This window comes from Rhea pennata, chromosome Z (genome assembly GCF_028389875.1).
Source record: "Rhea pennata isolate bPtePen1 chromosome Z, bPtePen1.pri, whole genome shotgun sequence".
In the NCBI taxonomy this organism is placed as follows: domain Eukaryota; kingdom Metazoa; phylum Chordata; class Aves; order Rheiformes; family Rheidae; genus Rhea; species Rhea pennata.
The window spans coordinates 13,963,233-13,985,148 of NC_084702.1; the positions used below are offsets into that span (position 1 = coordinate 13,963,233).

Here is a 21,916-nt window from a genome sequence, read left to right on the forward strand (position 1 = left end):
ATACTGCAACAGCAATTGCATGCTTTCTACTCCTTCATTTTGTATGTGTTTGTTTATATTTGTGGAGAATATAAATTTAAGTTTTGTAAGAAGAGAGAATGACTGGGGAATGCAATTGGTCCTGACAAATGCCTCTGCTGACAAAAGTGTTATGTGTGTTCACTATGTAATTTCCTCTGTAGTATTAATCCAGTCATGTTGACAAGATTCTTCGGCAGGGGGAAGCAAGGTAGTCTGGAATGGCAGACACTAAGAAGGAAGAAAGAGGAGTTTGGAAATACTGCTTTTTGTGCTAACATTAGGCTCTACCCTTGCAAGGTATGAACAGCTAGCCTCAGGGAATTGCCTGTTAATAAACACAGTTCCTTACCGAGTCTGTGATTCTTCATCAAGTTCTCAATGATCTTGTATATTTGGCACTCAAAACTATTCACTCCACCTGAATCACTCCTTACCACCCCACCAACATTCCTCTGCTGTCATTTCAGACTTGAACTCTCAAGCAAATCTGGCAACATTTTCTACCTTTCTGAAAGGAAGAGCTCAGCCCTAAAAGAGAAGGAACTTCACACTAAAAACTACACTTACAAGAATCCATTTTCTTGCCACCTCTAGCCATCTCTACCCTTATGAGTGCACAGGAGTGCTTTACACCAACTGCAGAGACCAGGTCCAGAGAATATAGTTTCCCTTCTTACTGGAGAGGGAGTACATTTGCTCAGAGCTATGAATGTAGCTTTGAGGTCAATGGGAGAATCAGGACAGGGAACAGGGAGTCTCACATATTTCCATCCACTTGCAATACAGTGGCAAAGAAAGGTCCCTAGACAGAGAAAAAGGATGGAAAATCATGCTCTCTGTCCCTCAGAAGGAAGAGTAAAAACTTACCAGGCAATTTACGGTCAGAAATGCCACAGTTCATATATGCCTCCGAGGACTTATGGTGAAACTAGATTACGGTGAAATCTGCTTTTTGAGAGCTCTCACAAGAATTACTATGTCAATAAAAAACATATGATGTTTTTTCTAGGTAACAAAAGTCTGAAGATCCCTTTTCCTCTACCATTGATTCACATTTTAGCACCCAGTGGTGAAGCATTCCTACCACAAACATTAAGGGAGAAAAGGCCTGTTCTTCCCTCATATCCCTATCATCATACATAAAAAAGGTATAGCATTCATTGCAGCTTCCCAAAGTAAGCACTCACAGGATCACAGGATAATTCAGCTTGAAAGTGACATCAGCAAGTCTCTAGTATAACCTCCCACTCTAGGTTGCTCTAGGCAATCTTGAAAACCTTCAAGGATGGAGTCAGCACAACCTCACTGGGCAATCTGCTCCACTGCTTGACTGTCCTAATAGCGTAAAAATATTCCTTATAGCCAGCCTGAATCTCTCTAGTTTCAGCTTATGCCCACTGCTGCTTGCCTTCCCATCATATACTGCTGTGAAGAGTCTGGGTCCATCTCTTCAATCACCTCCACATAGGTACTGGAGGCTGCTGTAAGGTCCCGTGAAGCTGTCTCCTCTCCAAGCTGAACAAGCCCTGGTTCCATGGCCTCTTCTCACAGAACAAGTGCTCCAGCCCTTGACCTTCTCGGTGGCTTCTGCTGAATTTGGTCATTTGTCAATGTCTTTCTTGTACTGGAGTGAGGGTCAAAACTGGACACAGTATCCAGATGCAGTATAACAAGGGATGAGCAGAGACAGATAATTCCTCGACTTGTTCTCCATGCCATCCCCTTGCTCTCACAGCCCAGGATGCTGCTAGCCCTTGCTTCTGCCAGGCATACTTCTGACCTGTGCTCAGCAAACCGCCCAGCAGGGCTTCAGGACTTCTCCATAGAGCAGCCCTGCCGGCAGCCCTACCCTGGCCCTGCTGACCCTGGCTGGCATCTCTGCCAGGACACTGCATTGCCAGAGGCAGAGTGGGGTGTTTGTCAATGCTGAATATCATGGGGGCTTCACTGGCCCCTTTCTCCTGTCTATCCAGGTCCTTTTATATGGCAGACCTGCAGTCAAGCATACCAACTGGTCCTGCCAATTTGGCATCATCTGCAGACAAGACAAGAAGGTGCTCCATCAGCTTCTTCAGGTTATTGATAAAGATGTTAAAGAGGGCAGGTCCCAGGCTACCCTACAATACTTCACTTACTACTGGTATCCAGATAAATGACAAGCCACTTGTCCATCCATCCAGACCATCCTAAAATGTATATGGAATATTATGGGAGACTGTTTCAAAAGTCTTGCTAAAGTCAGGGTAAACTCCACATTACTTCGAATATGCTGGCCTGTTTCAGATTCTACAGAGGCAGTTGATTGGTACTCAGTTTGCAAAGATTCATTCTTTTAAATTGAGATAGCAGATAATACACTCAGTTTCTATTCATTATATAATTAAAAATATAAAAAAAATCATAATATTGCTCTCAGCAATATAATTATTAATAATTAATATTGTCCTGTAACTAACAGTTTTCTCAGCAACAGAAATATTCCACACATACTGTGTCCTCTAGTGGAGATGGGCTTATTTAGCCATTTAAATCTATCATTTTGCTCAATGTTCAAATAATTAAACTTTTTCTCTACAATAAGAATATAAGGTGCATAAAACACTATGAGTCTGACCTCCCACACATACAAATGTAAATGAGGAGCAAATCCAATCAGGTTAACATTACGCATCTGTAGTGGGAGAACAGTTAGAATTAGATCCTGTATTTTGGCATGTATTTTAAGCTATTTCATTCTCCATGTCTCTTGCATATATCTGTCTGTGATGCAACTTGTGCTTCTTTCAACCTGTGACATGCACTTTTTTTGAAGCAGAACCTGTGATGCGCACAGTTCAACAACATGCAGATGTGGTTTGTAATGTTAGTTATCAAAGAGATGGTTGAAGGACAGTGTTTACTAGTAGCTGATTAGCCAAACTATATGTATTGCATATATGCCATATTTTGAGAATATTGTCCCATACTTTTGCTACCAATTGTATAAAAGAAGGCAGTGAAGAGATCAACAGAAAAACACAATGATTGTAATCTGATCTTTTCCTACCTCCTAAATCACTCAGGTGATTTTTTTTTTCTGTAAGATTAGAAGATGCCAGTCATTTCAGGTGTTTGAAAACAAAAGAAGTCAAAGAAGTATTAATGTTTCTAAGATGACCTGAAGTGGAATGTAACAGTTTGTTCTGTCTGCTGTTAATCTTGCCTCTGCCCTTTGGTCCACACTATTAATATTAACAGGATGCAATGTTTGTGCTGATATCCACAAAGATATTTTCCCTGTAGTGCTTCCTTTTGGTACTTGAGACAAACGTGGGGTTTCAGCAGTATGATATTTACTTTTATAATTGTGTTGTCCCTTCTAGTCCACCTCCACCATCTCCTGGTTACAGATTGGGATGAACAAAGAATCCTGTTTGTTTAAGGAGTACTTAAAGCTGACAAACACTGGAAGTAGCCATAATGATGTTTTTTATGCATTCTGTTCAGGTTTTTTTGTTTGTTCTTCTGTTTTTTAAAATGAGGTACTATGAACATGATTATAAGTACCATGGCACCCATGGCAGGGACATAATCATTTTTCTTCAGGATGTACAGTGACACATTCAATTACATTGCAATGGCTCTTTAAGATGACATTAATGTTTCTCTTGATATTTTGGGAGCTTATTCTTTACAAAAAAACAGTAATAAAGTGTTATTGAACTATAAGCCCCCCACAATCCACTTTATATATCCACAGCAGTTCTTTACAGCAGAGACATCCCTTCTGAATCCAATGGAGAAGATTCTCAGAGACTATGTTCCCAATGAAGGACCACAGGAAAGAACCCTAAAGCAAGGGTCCCTGAACATTCTAGACTTTGAAACCAACATCAGCCTTACAGTTGTTCTTTCGCACTCACTTCTTCACTATTTTGCCCCAATTCTTTGCCAGTTAGATACACTGTCCATGTTATAGGTCCATGTAGCTCTGCAGAGCAGCCAGGAAAGACTCACAGATCATTTGGGGAGCCTAGATAATCAAATCTCTTAGGAAAAACAAGGCATACATCACCAAAATGGCTGTTTGTTTTTGTCAAGTCTCCACCTACTCCTTCATGCTAAGGGCATACATGCATGAAAACAGAAATTAACATGCTGTCTTCCAATTCATCACTGCCTTGTGGAATTACACAGTATTTTCTCTGTCTCTCATACTATGCTGTTGGACCACTGAAAAGGACAATCCACGGAAAACTCTTATTTCCATATTTCTGTTATTTATTTGCAGGTTCACTTAGGGTGGTAACTCTCTTTTTGTTATCTTTATGCAAACACAGGAAACAAGCAAGATACAACAGATGTTAGTCTCATTTCTTAGTGAAGTGCTGGAGAGAACCCATAGTAATGTAATCAGAGTGGTTGATGAGGTCGTAATTCCGCTAGCTAGATTAAAGATTATCTAGATACACCTACTCACTCCATTGCACACCTTCAGGCTGTACATAGAGATATTCTGAAATCCCATTACTGATATAGCAATTAACTACCTTTGACCTTGGACAAAGTCATATTCTCTACAATTGGTCAGTCTTTTCCATTTAGACTGTGAACTACCTGAGTTATTTTTCACCATGTTTTGCATAGCAATTTATGTAACAGTGACAGAGTTTTGGCTGAAATGCCTACAACACTATTATTATAATAATCGTAATAACAGTTTAGTTTCCTATTTTTAAGAGTTCTCTAAGAGAGTATCAGACCCAGAAAATAGGCAAGGACAAGCAGAGTTACAGGCTTATAGATGAGCTTAATTAGCTATGCAGCATAAGCCATGGCTTTTGAAATTCTTTTTTGAAAAACTGGGAGTGATGCTGTTGTGGTCATGACAGTAGAAGGATGTTTCCCAGAGCTCTCACCACAAACTGGGATAGAGAGAGAGGATTTCATCAAAGGCTGCTTTTGCAAGACCACAAGGTATTTCAGCAATTAGGAGAGAAAGAAATTCTCCTTTATTTGACATACACTTCATCACACACTCCCTCAAGCTCTCTGTAAACCTAGAATGACTCATCTTTTACAAATCACATAGCATCACTTCTAGCTTCGAACAACACAGGCAAGGGAGAAGCAGACATCTGGACACTATATCTCAGTAATATTGGTCTCTAGTCCTAGTCAATGTCATTTTAATCTTGCACAATAATAATATAACCAATATTAAAGTGTCTTCAACTATAAACCAGAGACACAAGAGCATTGGACAGGTACTGTGGTACTACTGTCGCTAGAAAATTTTGGCACTGTCTGGCATGGTTACAAAACTCTACAGATGCTGGCATCTGCCACATCATGAGTAGCAGCTAGTTCCCCCTGATTCTCCTTCCCCGTTATGGCCTTCAATGGAGAGAGCAAGACACAGATTTCCTGACAATACAGCATTTGTGGGCATGGAAAGAGGATGAAGAACATGACTGTGTATATACTTATGCTGGGAGGCATATTTGCTCTCCATCTTTGGCATATATTGAAATGGGTGGTGGGAACTACAAGGTGATAATAGGTTCTTGCTCCCCTCTAAGGCTGTTTTGAGAAAAGGAACATGAAGTTGCTGCACAGAGGCCTGTCTCTCTCTGGGAGGAAAACTTGTAATTGGAGGTCTGACATGTTGTTTTTATTGATTTCTCTCATGAATGTATCACCTGCTGACAACATAAGTCTTCCTCTAGCCAGACCATGTGATAAACAATGGACAGAAAGTCTCCTTGTATGAGGTTCAATAGACTCATACACACAAGAAAATTACTTGGCCTATTTAGATGATCTGAGAAACTATAATTTAATCCCATCTAATCAAAACTTTATTAAGATCAAACACTTTGCTAGAGCAAGACAGAACTTGAAGTTCAGGTGTTGGGTATCTGCAGCTGGTAAGCCTAAACCAGAACTGAAAAATAGAAATAGATGGTGAACCTTTCTGACACCCTCAATTTCGTATAGAGTAGCCAGCTTGCTACAGTTTGAAAACAGCACAGGGAGGACAGAATTACAAAGTAAGGCACTACAGAGGGGATGAAAATGCAACTAAACAAAGCAAATACTGCCAACACTGGCTAGGAAATGCGACTACACTGTTAGAAGAAGTGTAAAGATCAGCTATGTGAGAATTTTGGCATTCTCCTGATCAGGACCAAGTCAACATAGCTGCTTTGCACAGAAGTTTGTGTACCTGTTACTAGTATGTTTGTCAGTTTGCCACAGGTTTTTATGACAAATTGACCTCCCTTTAGTCTCTGAGCAAACTGATGTAATATGCAGAGTCCTTCCCGCTTTGGTTCTGAAAGGATGTATGAGGACGTGGTTTCTGCATTTCTCTCTTTTAGTGCCACCAGACACACCAAATGAGGAAGACCTCAAACTAGATTTCTGAGTAATGCTCCTGTGATGAAATAGATCACACAAGAAACAAGAAAGAAGCTTCTAATAGGAATACTTGAGACTGCTGTCTCTGATTCATATTTTGTGCATACTGTCTCTTCCAATTTGTAACAGTTATTCTCTTCCACAGATAAGGCATCATGACCCACCAGTTCCCAGCGCTGTCTCCAGAGCAGAAGAAAGCTCTTTCAGACATTGCTCAGCGGATTGTGGCTTCAGGAAAGGGGATCTTAGCTGCAGATGAATCAGTGGGTGAGTCCTGGATAACAATCAATTAGCATTACCCACATTTTTTTTCTCTTCATTTTGCTTAATCTTCAAAATAAGTAGAGTAAATGAAAACAACCTAAAAACTGTTTATGGGAACAATTGGTCCAGCCAGGCAGGGTTGGGTCTGTAGCAACAAAGGCTACGGAACTGTGCGTTCAGAAGGGAGGCTCTGAACTGAAGTCCTAGATTTTTCAAATTACTTCCTGCCACGACCAAAAGCCCAACCAAACCTAACACCTTTCTGTCCAACCTTTGGCTTCTTTGCTAGGTACCATGGGGAACAGGCTGCAGAGGATCAATGTGGAGAACACAGAGGAGAATCGCCGTGCTTTTCGAGAGATCCTCTTCTCTTCGGATGCTTCTATCAATCAGAGCATTGGGGGAGTGATCCTCTTCCACGAGACTCTCTATCAGAAAGACAGCAGTGGGAAGCCATTCCCATCTATCATCAAAGAAAAAGGCATTGTGGTGGGAATAAAGGTGAGTGTCTATACATGTGTCTGGCTGGCACAATACTCTAAACACTATTTCCAATAAGAACTATAATATAGGGGCTGCACTCTCCCTTGTAGACCAGTATTTTGCTTGTTTCTGAAAATACCTAGAGGATCTCTGCCCCCATTCTCTGTATAGTTTTTGTACAAATATCCAGGACACATTTGTGCATTTACATATAATCCAGGACCTTTTCATCCAGCAAACGATGTACTTCCTTGTACGAATGTTACATCACACACTGAAATTAAACCTCTTCTCTCAGTACACAAACTAAAATCCTTTCTGAGTCTGACAGAACTCTTGAGCTGTTCCCTGCAGCCACCTGCATATTATCTGATCCTCTTACCCAGTTCACTCCTTTCTTTCTCCTTTTCTTTAACACTTCTCAGATATGTCCCTTTAGCCTATTAAGTCCAATACTTTACCCACGGTTTGTTTGCAAAGACAGACTAGTCATAGGTCACAAGATAAGTAACAGATTGATCTCCATGTATTTTTCCTGTCTCCACAGTTGGATAAAGGCACAGCACCTCTAGCAGGAACAAATGGAGAAACTACCATACAAGGCAAGGAGAGATCTAAGTAGCCATAATTATGATTGGTAAAGTGAAAGCCATCAGATGACTAAACTCGTTCACAGCCTTAGCTGGTGTCATGTTACATTTCATGTTGAAAGCACTAAGTTCAGCTTTCCCATAAAGAACTGCTGTCAGTGAAGCACTATTCTTTCATCTGCAGGACTGGATGGACTGGCTGAGCGCTGTGCCCAGTACAAGAAAGATGGTGTTGACTTTGGCAAATGGCGTGCAGTGCTGAAGATAACCAGCACAACTCCCTCTCAACTTGCTATCCAGGAGAATGCTAACACACTAGCACGCTATGCCAGCATCTGCCAGCAGGTATCTACCCTCTACTAATCTTTCCTGAGATGTTGTTACTGTTTCTTATTGTTTCCTGTGATAACAGCTAGATATTTTGAAAGATCAGTCCCTGTGAGAGGTTTCAGAGACAATGAAGAAGAAGAGCCATACAGCAAGAAGGAATACTATCAATGTTGGGGAAGACAGCAAGGACAGTTTTTCTGCCACATCTGCAAAGACTTTCCTGTTTTTCTTTCCTTAGCATGGATTGGTGCCCATTGTGGAGCCAGAAGTCTTGCCTGATGGAGATCATGATCTCCAACGTTGTCAGTATATCACAGAAAAGGTAAGAGAACCTTTCCATATCCATCTTCACAAATCAGTGGTTAATCTTGTGCAGAGTTTGCACTCACAGATCTCAGGGACTTTTGACCAAGAAAGTTCTTCATAATTGCACCACAGAAATGAGTTAGTCAGAAAAGATGATTTAATAGCATATGTGAGACTAGGATCTTTGCTTCTTGATGTCCATTCAAACGTCTCTTAGAAGCATTCTCCATCTCAGAAATATTCACTGGGAGTAAAAGAATCTACCTCTCTTTTGGTATCCCTTTTCACAGGGACAAATCCAATAAACATGAAGAGTGGTATCCTAGTCATTCCAAAAGCAGTGGTGTCTCCAGGGTTGCATTACTGACCTCATGATGAACTTCAAGAGAAATGGAAGTTAGTTTGATCTTCTTTCTATGCTCTCAAGCAATAAGCTCTCTTTCCACAACAGGTTGAGCACACTGTTGAAGAATCTGTGGGTGAGAATTAGACGAATCTCAGTATGTGAAGATCTCAGCACGGGTCTGTATTTAATCCTCTTGTTCTCAGGTTCTGGCTGCTGTCTACAAGGCTTTGAATGATCATCATGTCTACTTGGAAGGGACACTGCTGAAACCCAATATGGTGACGGCTGGGCATTCCTGCCCCAAGAAGTACACCCCTCAGGATGTAGCCATAGCAACTGTCACTACTCTCCTCCGCACTGTTCCTGCTGCTGTCCCTGGTAATTCCCAATTTATTACTATGTATCCACTACTATGTATTCACATTGTCACTTTCACTAGCCTTGCTTCTACCTGTGATACACTCAATTCTTTGGCACATAAGGGTCAGGGAGTGTTGTGCCTGCAGCATTCAGCTTCTTCCTCTCCTTATTGCAGGAATCTGCTTCCTGTCTGGAGGTCAAAGTGAAGAGGAAGCTTCTCTCAACCTAAATGCCATGAATCAGTGTCCTCTGCCTAAACCATGGAAACTGACTTTTTCATATGGGAGAGCTCTGCAAGCCTCTGCTCTGGCAGCATGGGTGGGAAAATCGGAGAATAAGAAGGCTGCACAAGAAGCCTTCTGCAAGCGGGCACAGGTATAAGCCCCTCCCCTTGGTTCAGAAAGGCCCTGCTCTGAGTACAAAAGTAGACCTGTTGTCACCTTCTTAAGGTTCCTCTTGTTCACTTCCTTCCTGGTGCCTGATGTTCACCAAAGATGTTTTTCTGGGTGGCCTGATACAAATCTAATGCAAGAAAAAGCAGAAGTACTAGCTAATGACAACTAGTTATTCTTCTCTGGTAATGTGGAGTTACATTCACTGTGTGTCTATCTGAGAAAAATGCTTCCCCTTCCGCCAGATTAGCAAGTGACTATCTAACAGCTCTAACTTCAGACCACTACTGATTGCCATGCCAGTGTCACAAAACTGACTTAGCTCACAAATGTCACTCAGGAATCAAGAATATGTCTCCATTTCCCCTTATTTTGCCTTATTTTGTTTGCTACTACTGTTTTTCTACAACTGGCTCTCTTATTCCTAGTTAACTGTTTTCCCCTCCTTTTTGTTTGTTTTTCAGATTAATAGTTTAGCTTGCAGAGGACAGTATGTCGTGTCTGGGAAGACTGATGCAGCTGCCATGCAGTCACTTTTCACTGCCAGCTACACCTACTGAAAGTGCAGGAAACCTGCTTTTGTCCCATCTCTCTTCGTAGGCTGGAGATATTCAGAATGAAAGAAAACCAAAGAAATCTAATTCCCCTTGCCCTAAATAAAACAGAAAATAAAATAGATTAGCTTCCCTGCCACCTTTTGCTCCCATGACTTAGGGATAGAATATTCTTGTCTTATCTACACATTCTGTACAAACAGAATGCTTCCCAGAGAATAAGCAACAACTGCCATTGAAACACTAACCCACTACCCCTTTGGTTTAAACTCCTTCCTCAAAATAGAAGGCAGATCAAGTGGTAGTCAGGAATCCATGTTCTGTAGCAATTCAGATGCATATCTTTGTCCACATTCTGCTGCCAAAATCCTGAATTACAAAACCTCTGTCTTTAATCATATGAATAAAATAATCAAAAGTTAATCTCTGTCTCACAAATTTTTATTCTGTACAAACTTGTCAGTCTCTTTCACATGTCTGTGATTTTCAGCAGGCCATGTTAAATCATGAAACATTACTGCTGGTAAGCTGGAGAACCTTGAGGAGATCAAAGTGAAATAATCCAATAATGACAAAACTAAAGACATTAATCCTGCTAACTGAAGTCAAGCAGACTGGGAAAACTTCAAATACATATATGACAAACAGTGCAAATTCCAGCTATAGATAAATAACCATACCTTTTCATGTCTCTGGAAAGTGCATGCCTTCTGTTTAGCACAATGCAGCTGATGTACACCGAGTTAAGGCTGTATATGTTGTGTCAGTGTTGTGCAAAGACTAACTAATTTTTCAAAAACGCTTTTACTGTAGAAGCTTCAAAGTAACTAGCATAACACCTGCAAGGAGATATCTCAGCCTCCTGACCTGGCCTAAGTCTAATAGTTAGACTGATGTCAGAGACTCATAGGTTGACCTAGAATGTGTTGCTATATACTTGTTAGGGATGTAACTTTTGCTAAATAAAGCAAATTTATATAGTTAAAAATGTATTACAGAAATAGCAGAACCAAATCATACAAGAATATTTGCCAAGTGACTTGCTACATCAATCAATGAGCACCATGTCAGAGCAGTCCACCAATCAGTAAAGATTAAGCAGTCTGGAAGATGCTCTCCCCCCTCAAAAAAATCCCTCCAACTCTGTTGTTGGGGTCACCTGGCCATGGAGGACCTCCAGAAATGACTGGGACCTAGCTTGCATGGCCAGAGCCAGCACGCTCAGCACCTTGCTCCTCCCAACCATTGACACCGCTACTCCTGTCAGCAAGGAAAAGCGAAGTAGAGATAATCACTTTTCAGTAACTTTGTAGTGCTCTTTGCATTAATAGCTGCTCTTTTACAGAGACAGTAAATACCTAAACTCCTATACATGGATCCAATTATTCCATAGTAATTAATGAGTATGTTGAGTTGGTCCAGACACAAAACATGAAAGACAGTCAAGAGACTTTCCAAAAGATGCTCTAGAGGCTGATAGCAGAGTCAGGAACAATACCTGTTTTCTGGTACAGTCGCAGTCCTCTGGGTTTTTGTGCATCTGAATTCAAATAACTCTTTGCTCCCCGTAAGTTACTCATTATTGTGCTACATTTATCAGTATGACATTTCTTTTAAAATTAACATTGTGAAAAAAATGCCCCAAAATTGTCAAAAACCAACCAAACAAACAAGTCTCTTTAGAAAATGGAAGTTGTATCTTTGTTAAATAATTCCTGCTCCTTTGCTGGACATTGGTCACAAATACTGCCCTAGGTGCAGCTGGAGGCCATGTCCTAGCTCCTTATTTTTCTCTTTGACAAAGATATTTATGACCAGCATAAGGTGTTCACTAAATGTACTACCACAAATCAAAGTAAGACTGTGTCTTTTGGTGGTACAGATATCAAGCATTATTTCTCACTTTTAAAAATGAGTAGTCCTGTAAAAATACAGGAGAAGTAATTTCTCCTATACTTGCCTGCTCATATCACAAACTGCGACAGGCAGAACTCACTGTGAAAACATATGAGCTCACAACACTGGCATCTATTATATCCCAAAGATGTAATGAAAGCCTCAAGACAGCTGCTGGAGTTTTCACCGGTAAAAATACACAGCAGTCACTAAGATCTCAGCAGGTGACGACATACGTCCATACCTTATGTTGTTTTAATCCCACATACTCTGCTGCCAAACCTTCTTCCCACACTGCAGCTGTGATCACCAGGCAGCTTTTTCCCTGTTGAAGTGCGACTATCCTTGAAGCAAACCTGCCTCTACTTTCCCTCCGCCCGGGACACGCCAGGGGCTTGTGGCTGTCCAGACACATGCGTGCGACGAGGGGGAGCTGGCACAGGGGCCACAAGCCCGCGGCCCCACAGCGAGGCGCCAGAGAGTTCGCGAACGGCGGCCGATAGCCCCACGCTGCCGTTAGCCCCGCGCGGCCGTTAGCTCCCGTAACCGTTGCTGCCCTCGCGCAGCCGTTAGCCCCGCGCGCGCGCCCCCCAGCCGGGCGGGCTGAGAACTACAGCTCCCATGAGGCAGCGCGAGAAAGCCGTCTCTGCCCCGCCCCTTCCCGTTCCCCCGCGCCGCCGCCGCCGCCGCGCGGTGGCTGCCGGGAGGCGGCTCGGCGTCCCTTCAAGATGGCGGCGGGCGGCGCAGTCCTGGCGGTGGGGTGGCGGCTGGGTTTTGGCGCCGCGCCGCGCCGGGCGCTGTGGGGCGGCTTCAGGTAACCGGGGGCGGAGGGTCTCTCCGCTACCGCCGTGAGAGGGAAGGCTTCCGGAGGCGACCGGCCGGCCGGCCGTTGGTCGTCCCTGTCCGCTGCTTCACCCGAGCGTGCCCGCGCTGGGCCCGGCACCGGCCGCGGCGTCTGCGCTGGGCTGTCGGCCTGCTCTCCGCTGGGGAGGTGAAGATCAGTGTAACTTTGTAGGCGAAGTCATACTTCTTGTGTTGGCCGCTGCCAGCCTGTGACATAGCCTTCCCCATATCAGCCGGTTTGCTGCTTTCTATTTCCAGTTAGAATTCTGCTTTGAAAGACTAAACTCTTTATATTTTAGTACATCTGCGTGTACTAAATTTTTCTGCTGTAGTGGTTATTACTTCTCTGTTATCCTGTTTCACAACAAAATAGCAGATGGATCTGAAACTAGGAAAACGGGTCGTTAAGATGATTTAAAGTTCTGTTCATTCCCCAAGCAGTAAAATAAGCAATGTGATTGATCGCTGTGTATCAACAAGCTCTATGGCAAGCACTATTCGGGATAAAAAAAAGGGACTGGCATAGGCACTTCTTGCAGGCATAATAAAATCTGCTCTGTCCAGAATGTGTAAACTCTACAAACTAAATTGAGTCTGACATTAAAAGATTGTGAATTGAAATGTGCTCTGCTTCAGTCTTAAGTAGCCAAGAGACTGAAAATACTTGTCTTACCTGATATTAATCATATAATTGAGTCTTATGCCTTATATTAACAGGAAGGAAAAGGAAGAACTAGAAGTAGAGAAAGTAGTTGAGCGAGAGAAAAAAGAACCCAGCTTGATCTGTCCTCCACCACGCAGCAGAAAATACCTTCCTCCAGAGGATCTACAGAGTAGCCTCGAGTTTCTTGTCAAGGAGATTTTTGGACCCTCACTTCCTGATAATTGGCAACAAACACCTCTAAAAGAAAATAAGTTAAAGTATCGCCTCCTAGCTCAGCTGGCATCAGAACTTGGTCATACTGTCCCTAATTCTCAGCTCCATTTGATGCGTAGTGCTAAGGATGTCTTGAATTTCTACAGCACACCTGTGAAAGATGTATCAAAGTTTGACGAACTATGTGCTGCAGAGCTACCCCCAAACCTGAAGATTAACTGGGAACAGTGATTCATACCATGAAGCATCACTTTATTTTGCATGAGTTCTTAAGACAGAATTGATAATTGTGATATCAATCAAGGATATGAATTTCATCAATAAAAGTTCATTTAATTGTCTGTCTTCAGATGTTGTTTCTATTTATTATATTCTGAAAAGAGCAGAAGTTCATGCTATGAAGCAGTGACACAGTGTGGTCAGTAGAGGTAATAACATATGCTTTCCAGCCTGTACTGTACTGCCTAAAAGTTACAGGATCTAGTGGGGGAAGAACAGAGGGGATCAACTCTTCTGTCTTTCCTGCACCCTGTAAACTTTCTGTCTTCTAATCTGCACTGTGTAGTAGACATTTGTTAGTGCATTTTCATTATGGAGGCAGCACTGAGACCTGACCTAGACTAGGCCAACAGATACTTGGGGAAGGAGTGGGGAAATGAGCCCTTTTTTTAACTTGTTGAAAAGAAGACCTATCAAAAACAATGTTTTAAAAGTCACTGCAGGTTCTGTGTTAAAACAAAACTCCATGTCCTAGTAAGTGACAGTAGTGTTGTCTTCCAGGGCAGAACTGAACTTGAGGTGAAGCTCATGTTTCATCATAAAGAATTCCTACAGGACCTGGTTCATTTCAGTCAATTGAGTTCTGTTTTTCTGGAGTTTCTCAATCAGGTCTCCCTTCCAATCTTCATATAGTGCTGCCTTTCTAATGCCTCCTGCAAAAGCCTAGCAAAACACAGATTTATGCTAATAAAGTGCTCACTATTCTGCGTGACTATTCATCCAGCTGCTGTGAGGTGTCTAGCTGTAGCAAAGTTAAGTGGTAGTAAACAGGCCGAATTCCTTGTCTCGTAAGGCTCACCTATGTTTCTTGTTTTTCTTTTGTCCATTCTATTTAAGCATTTGCTGTTTCTATTGTCACTTTATCATCTCTGTTAACTGCTACAAAGTGTATTTCTGCAGTGATCATACTTGCAGTTATCCTGAGACCTCTCTCCTTGACGATGACCCTTCACAGCTCTGACTTGTGGAAAAGGGGCACTGGGGACTTGGAACAGATGATTGGCTTGGGGAACAGGGGAGAAAAGGCTGCATTGCTGGGCAGTGGGTGTTTGTTCCATTTCCCAAAACGAGACAATCTGGTGCAACACCCTCATAAATGAAAATTACTGGCTTTAGAGAAACAGTTTGTATCTGATAAGAGATAAGCTGTTCTGGTGGCTGATAAAATGTGATGAAGAGTACCTTGCACAACCATCTTGGCTTACTTGACTCTATCACCTGCTTGTCACACCACAGATGTCCCTTAGCTATCCAAATCATAGAGAAGTGATAGGCAGCTTTGAAATACAAATTGGGATAACAAACTCCATGAAGCCCTCTATCTATGTGTCAGACTAGACTGAGCTGTCAGTCAAATACAATAATAATTACTTATTTAAGTTAGGCTTTCGTCCTTCTCACAGAAGTCATTTTCTTGTTGATGTAAACCTTTTGCTGTATCTTGCACAACACCTTTATATCTGGCCAACAGATCAGCCAGTATAGGTTTTGAGTGAATACCTGGCTTACATTGGGAGGAAATAGCTATGTTAGCCATTTAGTATAAGCTCTTGAGTTCTGAGCTATGCTGTGGATGGATGTCCTGGGAGCATCACTGTACTTAGGATTACAGATTGCATTTCCAGTGCCTCTAACACCTTTCTTATTTTGTAGGGTAGTAGCAGATGGAGGAAAATAAATGCCTAGGCAACATAACTTCAATCCATTTGTGGACAGAAGCCTATTAATGGCCTATTTCAGGTATTACTAAAACCAGTTGCACCTGGTTCAGACTGTAGCAATTGCAGTGACCATCACCTATAACATGTATGTGATCTTCTAAGCTTTCATGCTATTCTTCCCTCTGCTTTGGCTCAGTATGTCTCCCAAACCTTCGTTTTTAGCTCAAGTGACCATAATGATAATTTGTTTACTGAAAGGTGCAAGGTTGCAAAGCAGGCAGACCTTCGCTGGATATATCTGAAACATGACCTGAGCTGGCTGAATCTTATAATACTGACTGATGCTTGAGACTTTTCAATCAGAGCTGTTTTGTAGGGCATGCTCATTCAAGACTGGAGTAAGATTAGTGCTGTATTTCTAATGCTGACCTCTGGTTTTGGCCAGATGTGTCAATTTTGCCTTTCATACAGGTACTCAATTCAGGGGCAGATGGTTTTCCTAATCTTATGAGTCACATCCAAGAGCCTTATCTAACCAAGAGGCACAATTCGTATACCAGAAGGAGCCATTAAAGAGGTCCCCACCTCGCTATCAGATAGGAGCCAGCTGAGTGTGCAGGTAGAGGTCACAGCCATCCAGCCTGGGTCACTTTTCTTCATAAGCAGGGGTTTGGGCACTGCTGCCAATCACTTTATGTAGGTCTGGTCCCTACCTGAAGTACACAAAGCTGCATCGAGCACAGAAGCCATCCTTCCAACATGAGAGCTGATCTAAGTCTGTGATGAAAAATCTATGTGCAGCAACATGTTTATTTTAGACAGTCTGTCATTACATTAAGCTCCTGAAGCCATTGTTAGCTGCCTACTAGACTAGCTGTACACAGGATAATTATGTGCCTCGGAACAGGAACTAAAAAGACAAAAGCCATGAGCTACCTAAAGACTGAGCTTTCACTGGCACTCAGATTCCAAGAGGTGAACACACATTGCTCCTGAAGTGAAAGATACCTGAGAAAAGCAATGTGCTTTCAGATTTAAACTTCTATTCAAGATGTCATCTGGCAACTGGCAAAGGCTGAGTGTACTATAAATCTTAAACAGTAGCAAACATACAGAGCTAGCCAAGAGGAAATACAGTGAGCATGTCTGTATAGGTGTTTCTTCATCTAACCAGTCATCCAGACAACAGGCATCTGCAAGGAAGCATGTGCAACTGTGTGGACCCACACCCCTGAGACATCTCTGGGCAGAGGCATCCCTATGCATCTTGTCAGACAGCAGGGCCAGGTCCACTTGTTTGTTTTAAAGTGGAGAGAGAGGTGCATCTCAGCACACTGAAAGGATAAAGCAGCTATTCAGGAAATGGAAAATCCATATTCAAACCTCTTTTCAACCTTGAGGATGTGGAGGAAACTCAAAACCACATCTTCCACCTTCAGAAATATTGCTGATGCCATCATACTAGAGGATAAGCAGAGGGCACAGAGCCCCTGCCAATTCTGTTCATGCTATTAACCAATAGGAGGTTATAAACACTGAGGAGGAACACGACCCTGTTGACTACAGCTGCAGAGAGCAGACTACAGAATGTGAGGGTTTTATTTTAGAATTCAACCCCTAGCTATCCCACTGCAGCATGAGTGGTGTAGTTCCTGTTGAGTGATTGTCCTGAATGGAGTATTGATTGCCAATAACCCTTCCTAACATGTCATTTTCTTCCTAATGCAGTAGGACTAGTTCCAAACCAATTTCATTTGGCAGAAATTTTCCCAGAGTTTCCAACGGACTTTGGGTCAAAGTTATAGTGAGGAAATCAGACCTCTTGGTCATAGAAAGCCTACATGGCTCAAGTCTGTTTTTTATGCTCCTAAGAGTGAACCAGACATTAGCAGAATCACAAGAAAATACCAGTTTGGAAAAATCCCTGCAAAGCAAAACATAGAGGCATCCCAAATATTCTTTACACACAAATAACAAGAGACCAGACTACAGATTTTTTTTTTTTTTTTTGATAATTTTTTTCATCTGTTTTGGAAAAAAAAATATACAAATACAAAAAAAGCCAAGAATAATCAACATGGAAATGTGAGGTAAACATTCCAGTAAAAGTACAGACAGAGGTTCCATTCTTTAAAGGAGACATACAGCATTTATCACCATGCTAGAAGAATGAGATGCAGGAAAATCCTAGAAAGGGTGAAAAACCATGAAATGAAGCCTTTACTTCAATTCTAGTGATTACAAATGGATTCCTGCTTGTGTGTCCCCTCCTAAAAGTTCTCTCATTTTATTTCATAGCAGTTTCAATATAAATTCTGCATGGTAGGATTTACAAAAGAGCAGACTGCTACTACAGACTGTGCCAAGCGTATTTTTGTGACTTGTGAAAGCCCATCACTGAAAGCAGCGTGCCCATGCCAACTGTTTGGGCAGAACTGGCTTCCTGGCTGCACCAGTCTGAATGTCATACTTTTCTTTGCACAAATATTACTGGTTACCCCACAACTCTATGATGAAGTTATGAAACATTTAAAGCCCTGCCTCAGGTCCACAGCAATGGCTGTAAATCCCCATAATCTATTCCTGAAGCCATACTTAAATTTACTGGGAGCTTTGGCTGGGCCATGTGAAGGAACTGAGATCTAGGGAGATGATATAGGCAGCTCACATGCTATCAGCTACTACAGTAAAGTTTTATGTCCAGTCTGTCTGTATTGCAGACTGAGCATATTTAGTTATCCTCAATAACTAACACAATCCTCCTACTCCACATCAGGCACTGATTCAGTAAGATGCTTAAGGTTACACTTCAAGTCCACCAAGAAGTCTGGAAATGGAACAGGTAACAGAAGTCCGTGGTGTGAAGGAAAGCTTAAGTAGCTCACTGAATCAGTGATGACTGTTTAGCACTTGTTGATAATGTTGTTCAGGCTGGATTCCTGATCACCAATATTTTAATCTGAATTAAATATATGCAATTACTTCAGATTTATGCTGAGCTTACTAAGATCAGAATCTGACCTACTGGTAAAGCATTTCATATGGTAAGAAAAGGTAAAGGTGAATTATTTTATTTCAAGTTATATAAATTCAAAAATGAAGAAAAAAGAATCTGTGTACAAATATCACATAACAACATTAACAATTCCATTGATGTAGTTCTTCAGTGCACACTTTTAACAAGCTTTTTTTTTTTTTTTTTTTTTTTTTTTTTCTTTCTGTTACGCATTTAATTACTGGTTACTCCACGACTCTATGATGAAGTTATGAAACATTTAAAGCCCTGCCTCAGGTCCACAGCAATGGCTGTAAATCCCCATAATCTATTCCTGAAGCCATATTTAAATTTACTGGGAGCTTTGGCTGGGCCATGTGAAGGAACTGAGATCTAGGGAGATGATATAGGCAGCTCACATGCTATCAGCTACTACAGTAAAGTTTTATGTCCAGTCTGTCTGTATTGCAGACTGAGCATATTTAGTTATCCTCAATAACTAACACAATCCTCCTACTCCACATCAGGCACTGATTCAGTAAGATGCTTAAGGTTACACTTCAAGTCCACCAAGAAGTCTGGAAATGGAACAGGTAACAGAAGTCCGTGGTGTGAAGGAAAGCTTAAGTAGCTCACTGAATCAGTGATGACTGTTTAGCACTTGTTGATAATGTTGTTCAGGCTGGATTCCTGATCAACAATATTTTAATCTGAATTAAATATATGCAGTTACTTCAGATTTATGCTGAGTTTACTAAGATCAGAATCTGACCTATTGGTAAAGCATTTCATATGGTAAGAAAAGGTAAAAGTGAATTATTTTATTTCAAGTTATATAAATTCAAAAATGAAGAAAAAAGAATCTGTGTACAAATATCACATAACAACATTAACAATTCCATTGATGTAATTTTCAGTGCACACTTTTAACAAGAAAAGGGGTTTTTTGTATTTCTGTTTTGCTTTTAAATTCTGGCATAATAATATTAAAGCTGACAAAAAATCAGGGCAAGCTACATCACTTCCTCATACAAAAAATGTACAAAACATCAGCCTCTAACTAGACATAACATAATACTGGTCATCACAGTTTGACATTTATTAACTGTGTATCTTGGAGTGTTATATAGGAGGGTAATAAAAATATCTTCTGCTGCCTGTCTTCTAGCTCAGGTTACTTCAGTCATCGAGGCAGAATGATTCTACAAAGAGGAAAATGCAAACACATGAACATTTTTTTTACACATATTGTCATTTACATATCTCAGTGGATGAGAAGAATCTTCACAGTAAGTGTAGAGATACAAAATCTATTGCCTGATGAATGAAGGGCTTTAATAGAAAGAGGTCATTGCAAATGTAACTGTGGCTTATTCTGATCTTAGCAAAGAGCCTGACATGGGAAACGCTGAAATCAAGCCATGCTTCTGAGCTATGAATGCCCATTAATGTGCTTGAAAAACAAGGTGCCACCTTTTCTCCAGGGTCTCTCAAATCAGATTGGATTCTGTCCCCAGAGACATGTCAGTTCAGGCTCAAAATTCCTCATACAGTCGTCAGACTCATATATATCTCTGTATATCTTCATAGATTTATGAAGAGCCTGGAAGAACATGGTTTGGCTTCAAATAGTAAACTTCATGCGACATGTGCAAAGGGCAAATTAGGACCCACATAATTTGATGCTTGGCAAATTACAAAGCTTGAAACCATACAAACGTGTGGTAATAATGCCTGAAAGAAGGCAGCCACAAGTGAACAGCAATGCAGAAGTCCTCTTTGGTTTGGAACAGCCAGTGTCAACCTGACTTTCTTGGAAATCAATGTCCAGGACCTCAGTGGCAGCACTGGGTCTTCAAAGGATCATTCTGTGTCTGCAGATTTGTGTAGGTCTAAGGGAGAGCAGGAGATTGAATGGATGCAGAAATCTACACAAGTAAGGATGCTGTGTCTCGCATATCTAAGGAAATACTAATGAGCAGCCACTGCCACTCATTTATTTATAATAGCATTAGTGTAAAATCACATTTTTCCAGTCTACTTCTAGAAGGTAGGTGTATGGTCATTTAGAAACTGATACACTGAACCAGAGAAAATTATCGTGTTTATTATAGTGGACTCCAGCAGCTCAGGCTTTATTTAATCTCTGCACTTCACAGTTCAAAAACTATAAATAGCTAGCAAGGCAAAATTTTTCTCACACCCCATGGATATTTTTACCAGCTCAATCCCTTTGCCATACAAAATGTAATAATAGATAAACAGGTCATAATTATTACTCAGGACTGCAAGTCAACCACTAGAACAGTTCATGCACACAATCTTACAGAAGTGATGGAAAGCCTTCTAGCAAAGTTTTTCATAATGAAAATTGACTTTTCCATTAAGCAAAATATTTCTAGTTGTTAGAAGCAGCATCTCTTCTGTGCGCGCGGGCATGTGTGTGTGTGTGTGTGTGTGTATACACATATACAGACATATATATATATATATGTGTTTATATATGTTTGTATATATATATATTTCATTCTTATTTTCAATCAGTTGATGAAAGGGTTTGATTGACCTGACTCTGCTACACACCACACTCAGCAGCAGTAACAGGCCACATAAAAGATGGAGTAAAATTTAAAGCATAAATAAAGTATGTCAGGACATTACAGAGAACTGACAAACTACTTTCAGTTCAAACATTGTTCCTAGAAATTCTTGCCAGTTAGCATTTGCTTGTTTGTTTTGTGAAGACTGGCTAAATTTCCATTATTCCAAAACAATCCATTGGAAGTTAGTAGTTCATCAATAATATCAAATGAAATGTTCCCACTAGCCTCATTTTTGTAAACTTTAGTTTTCTTAGCTTCTCTCCTAACAACTTAGAAAACAGTGTATGATTTTGTCTTCTATAGAAGATACTAAATGCAATAACAATAAGAAACTAATTTCTATTATAATTTTCTGAAAGGCATGTTTTTTCCCCCTGGATTACAAATGTTAGTAAGTATAGAAAGAAATCCCCAAAGCATCCCAAAGTGTAATTAGTCAGAATTACCTATACTATCTTCCCATTTTCTGCTCTTCTAAGCAAAAGTCTATTACCACAAAAGATATGCAGAGGCATGGTAGGTAAAATCTTACTGCTTTAACTGTGAACATATACAGAGGCAGAAGGTCTAGAGCACTGGAGACTTTAAGGGATATATATTTTTGAAAAGACTCACTCCTGATGCAAATTCACTCTGGATTTAATGTTAGGGATGAAACCAGCCCCCTACGCAGTCAGGCACACACTAGTTTTTACTCTGGCAGATGGGACAGTT

General features: G+C 41.0%; 3 protein-coding genes and 1 long non-coding RNA gene across 6 annotated transcripts in view; 2 read left to right on the forward strand and 2 right to left on the reverse strand.

The window, feature by feature from the left end:
• Nucleotides 1-12,527, reverse strand: part of LOC134153265 (uncharacterized) — a 39,129-nt gene extending 26,602 nt beyond the window's left edge. Inside the window, exon 1 of the long non-coding RNA XR_009961142.1 lies at nt 12,189-12,527. This is a non-coding gene — a long non-coding RNA (uncharacterized LOC134153265). The remainder of the gene's footprint in view (nt 1-12,188) is intronic.
• ALDOB (aldolase, fructose-bisphosphate B) lies at nt 6,579-10,412 on the forward strand. Its single transcript, XM_062599294.1, has 8 exons — nt 6,579-6,690; nt 6,977-7,188; nt 7,718-7,772; nt 7,945-8,105; nt 8,329-8,412; nt 8,946-9,120; nt 9,278-9,477; nt 9,959-10,412. Exons 1-8 carry the CDS (start codon nt 6,579-6,581, stop codon nt 10,052-10,054), a joined length of 1,095 nt encoding a protein of 364 aa, XP_062455278.1. The 3' UTR covers nt 10,055-10,412.
• A 103-nt stretch (nt 12,528-12,630) lies between the features above and the next one.
• On the forward strand, nt 12,631-14,013 carry MRPL50 (mitochondrial ribosomal protein L50). Its single transcript, XM_062599953.1, has 2 exons — nt 12,631-12,758; nt 13,505-14,013. Exons 1-2 carry the CDS (start codon nt 12,673-12,675, stop codon nt 13,893-13,895), a joined length of 477 nt encoding a protein of 158 aa, XP_062455937.1. The 5' UTR covers nt 12,631-12,672; the 3' UTR covers nt 13,896-14,013.
• Nucleotides 14,014-18,763: 4,750 nt separating this feature from the next.
• The window catches only part of PLPPR1 (phospholipid phosphatase related 1), a 127,901-nt gene continuing 124,748 nt past the window's right edge, over nt 18,764-21,916 (reverse strand). For all 3 annotated transcript variants that reach the window (XM_062600097.1, XM_062600098.1, XM_062600099.1), the window contains one exon: nt 18,764-19,801. In XM_062600097.1, coding sequence (XP_062456081.1) covers nt 19,769-19,801 — 33 coding nt within the window. In that variant the 3' untranslated portion in view covers nt 18,764-19,768. The remainder of the gene's footprint in view (nt 19,802-21,916) is intronic.

Bases quoted from the DNA above. Each gene is read 5' to 3' on its own strand.
- ALDOB (XM_062599294.1), top strand. From the start codon at position 6,579: ATGACCCACCAGTTCCCAGCGCTGTCTCCAGAGCAGAAGAAAGCTCTT. The intron at 8,413-8,945 runs GTAAGAGAACCT...TCTTGTTCTCAG, and splicing joins GTCAGTATATCACAGAAAAG to GTTCTGGCTGCTGTCTACAA. The intron at 9,478-9,958 runs GTATAAGCCCCT...TTTGTTTTTCAG, and splicing joins CCTTCTGCAAGCGGGCACAG to ATTAATAGTTTAGCTTGCAG.
- MRPL50 (XM_062599953.1), top strand. From the start codon at position 12,673: ATGGCGGCGGGCGGCGCAGTCCTGGCGGTGGGGTGGCGGCTGGGTTTT. The intron at 12,759-13,504 runs GTAACCGGGGGC...TTATATTAACAG, and splicing joins GCGCTGTGGGGCGGCTTCAG to GAAGGAAAAGGAAGAACTAG.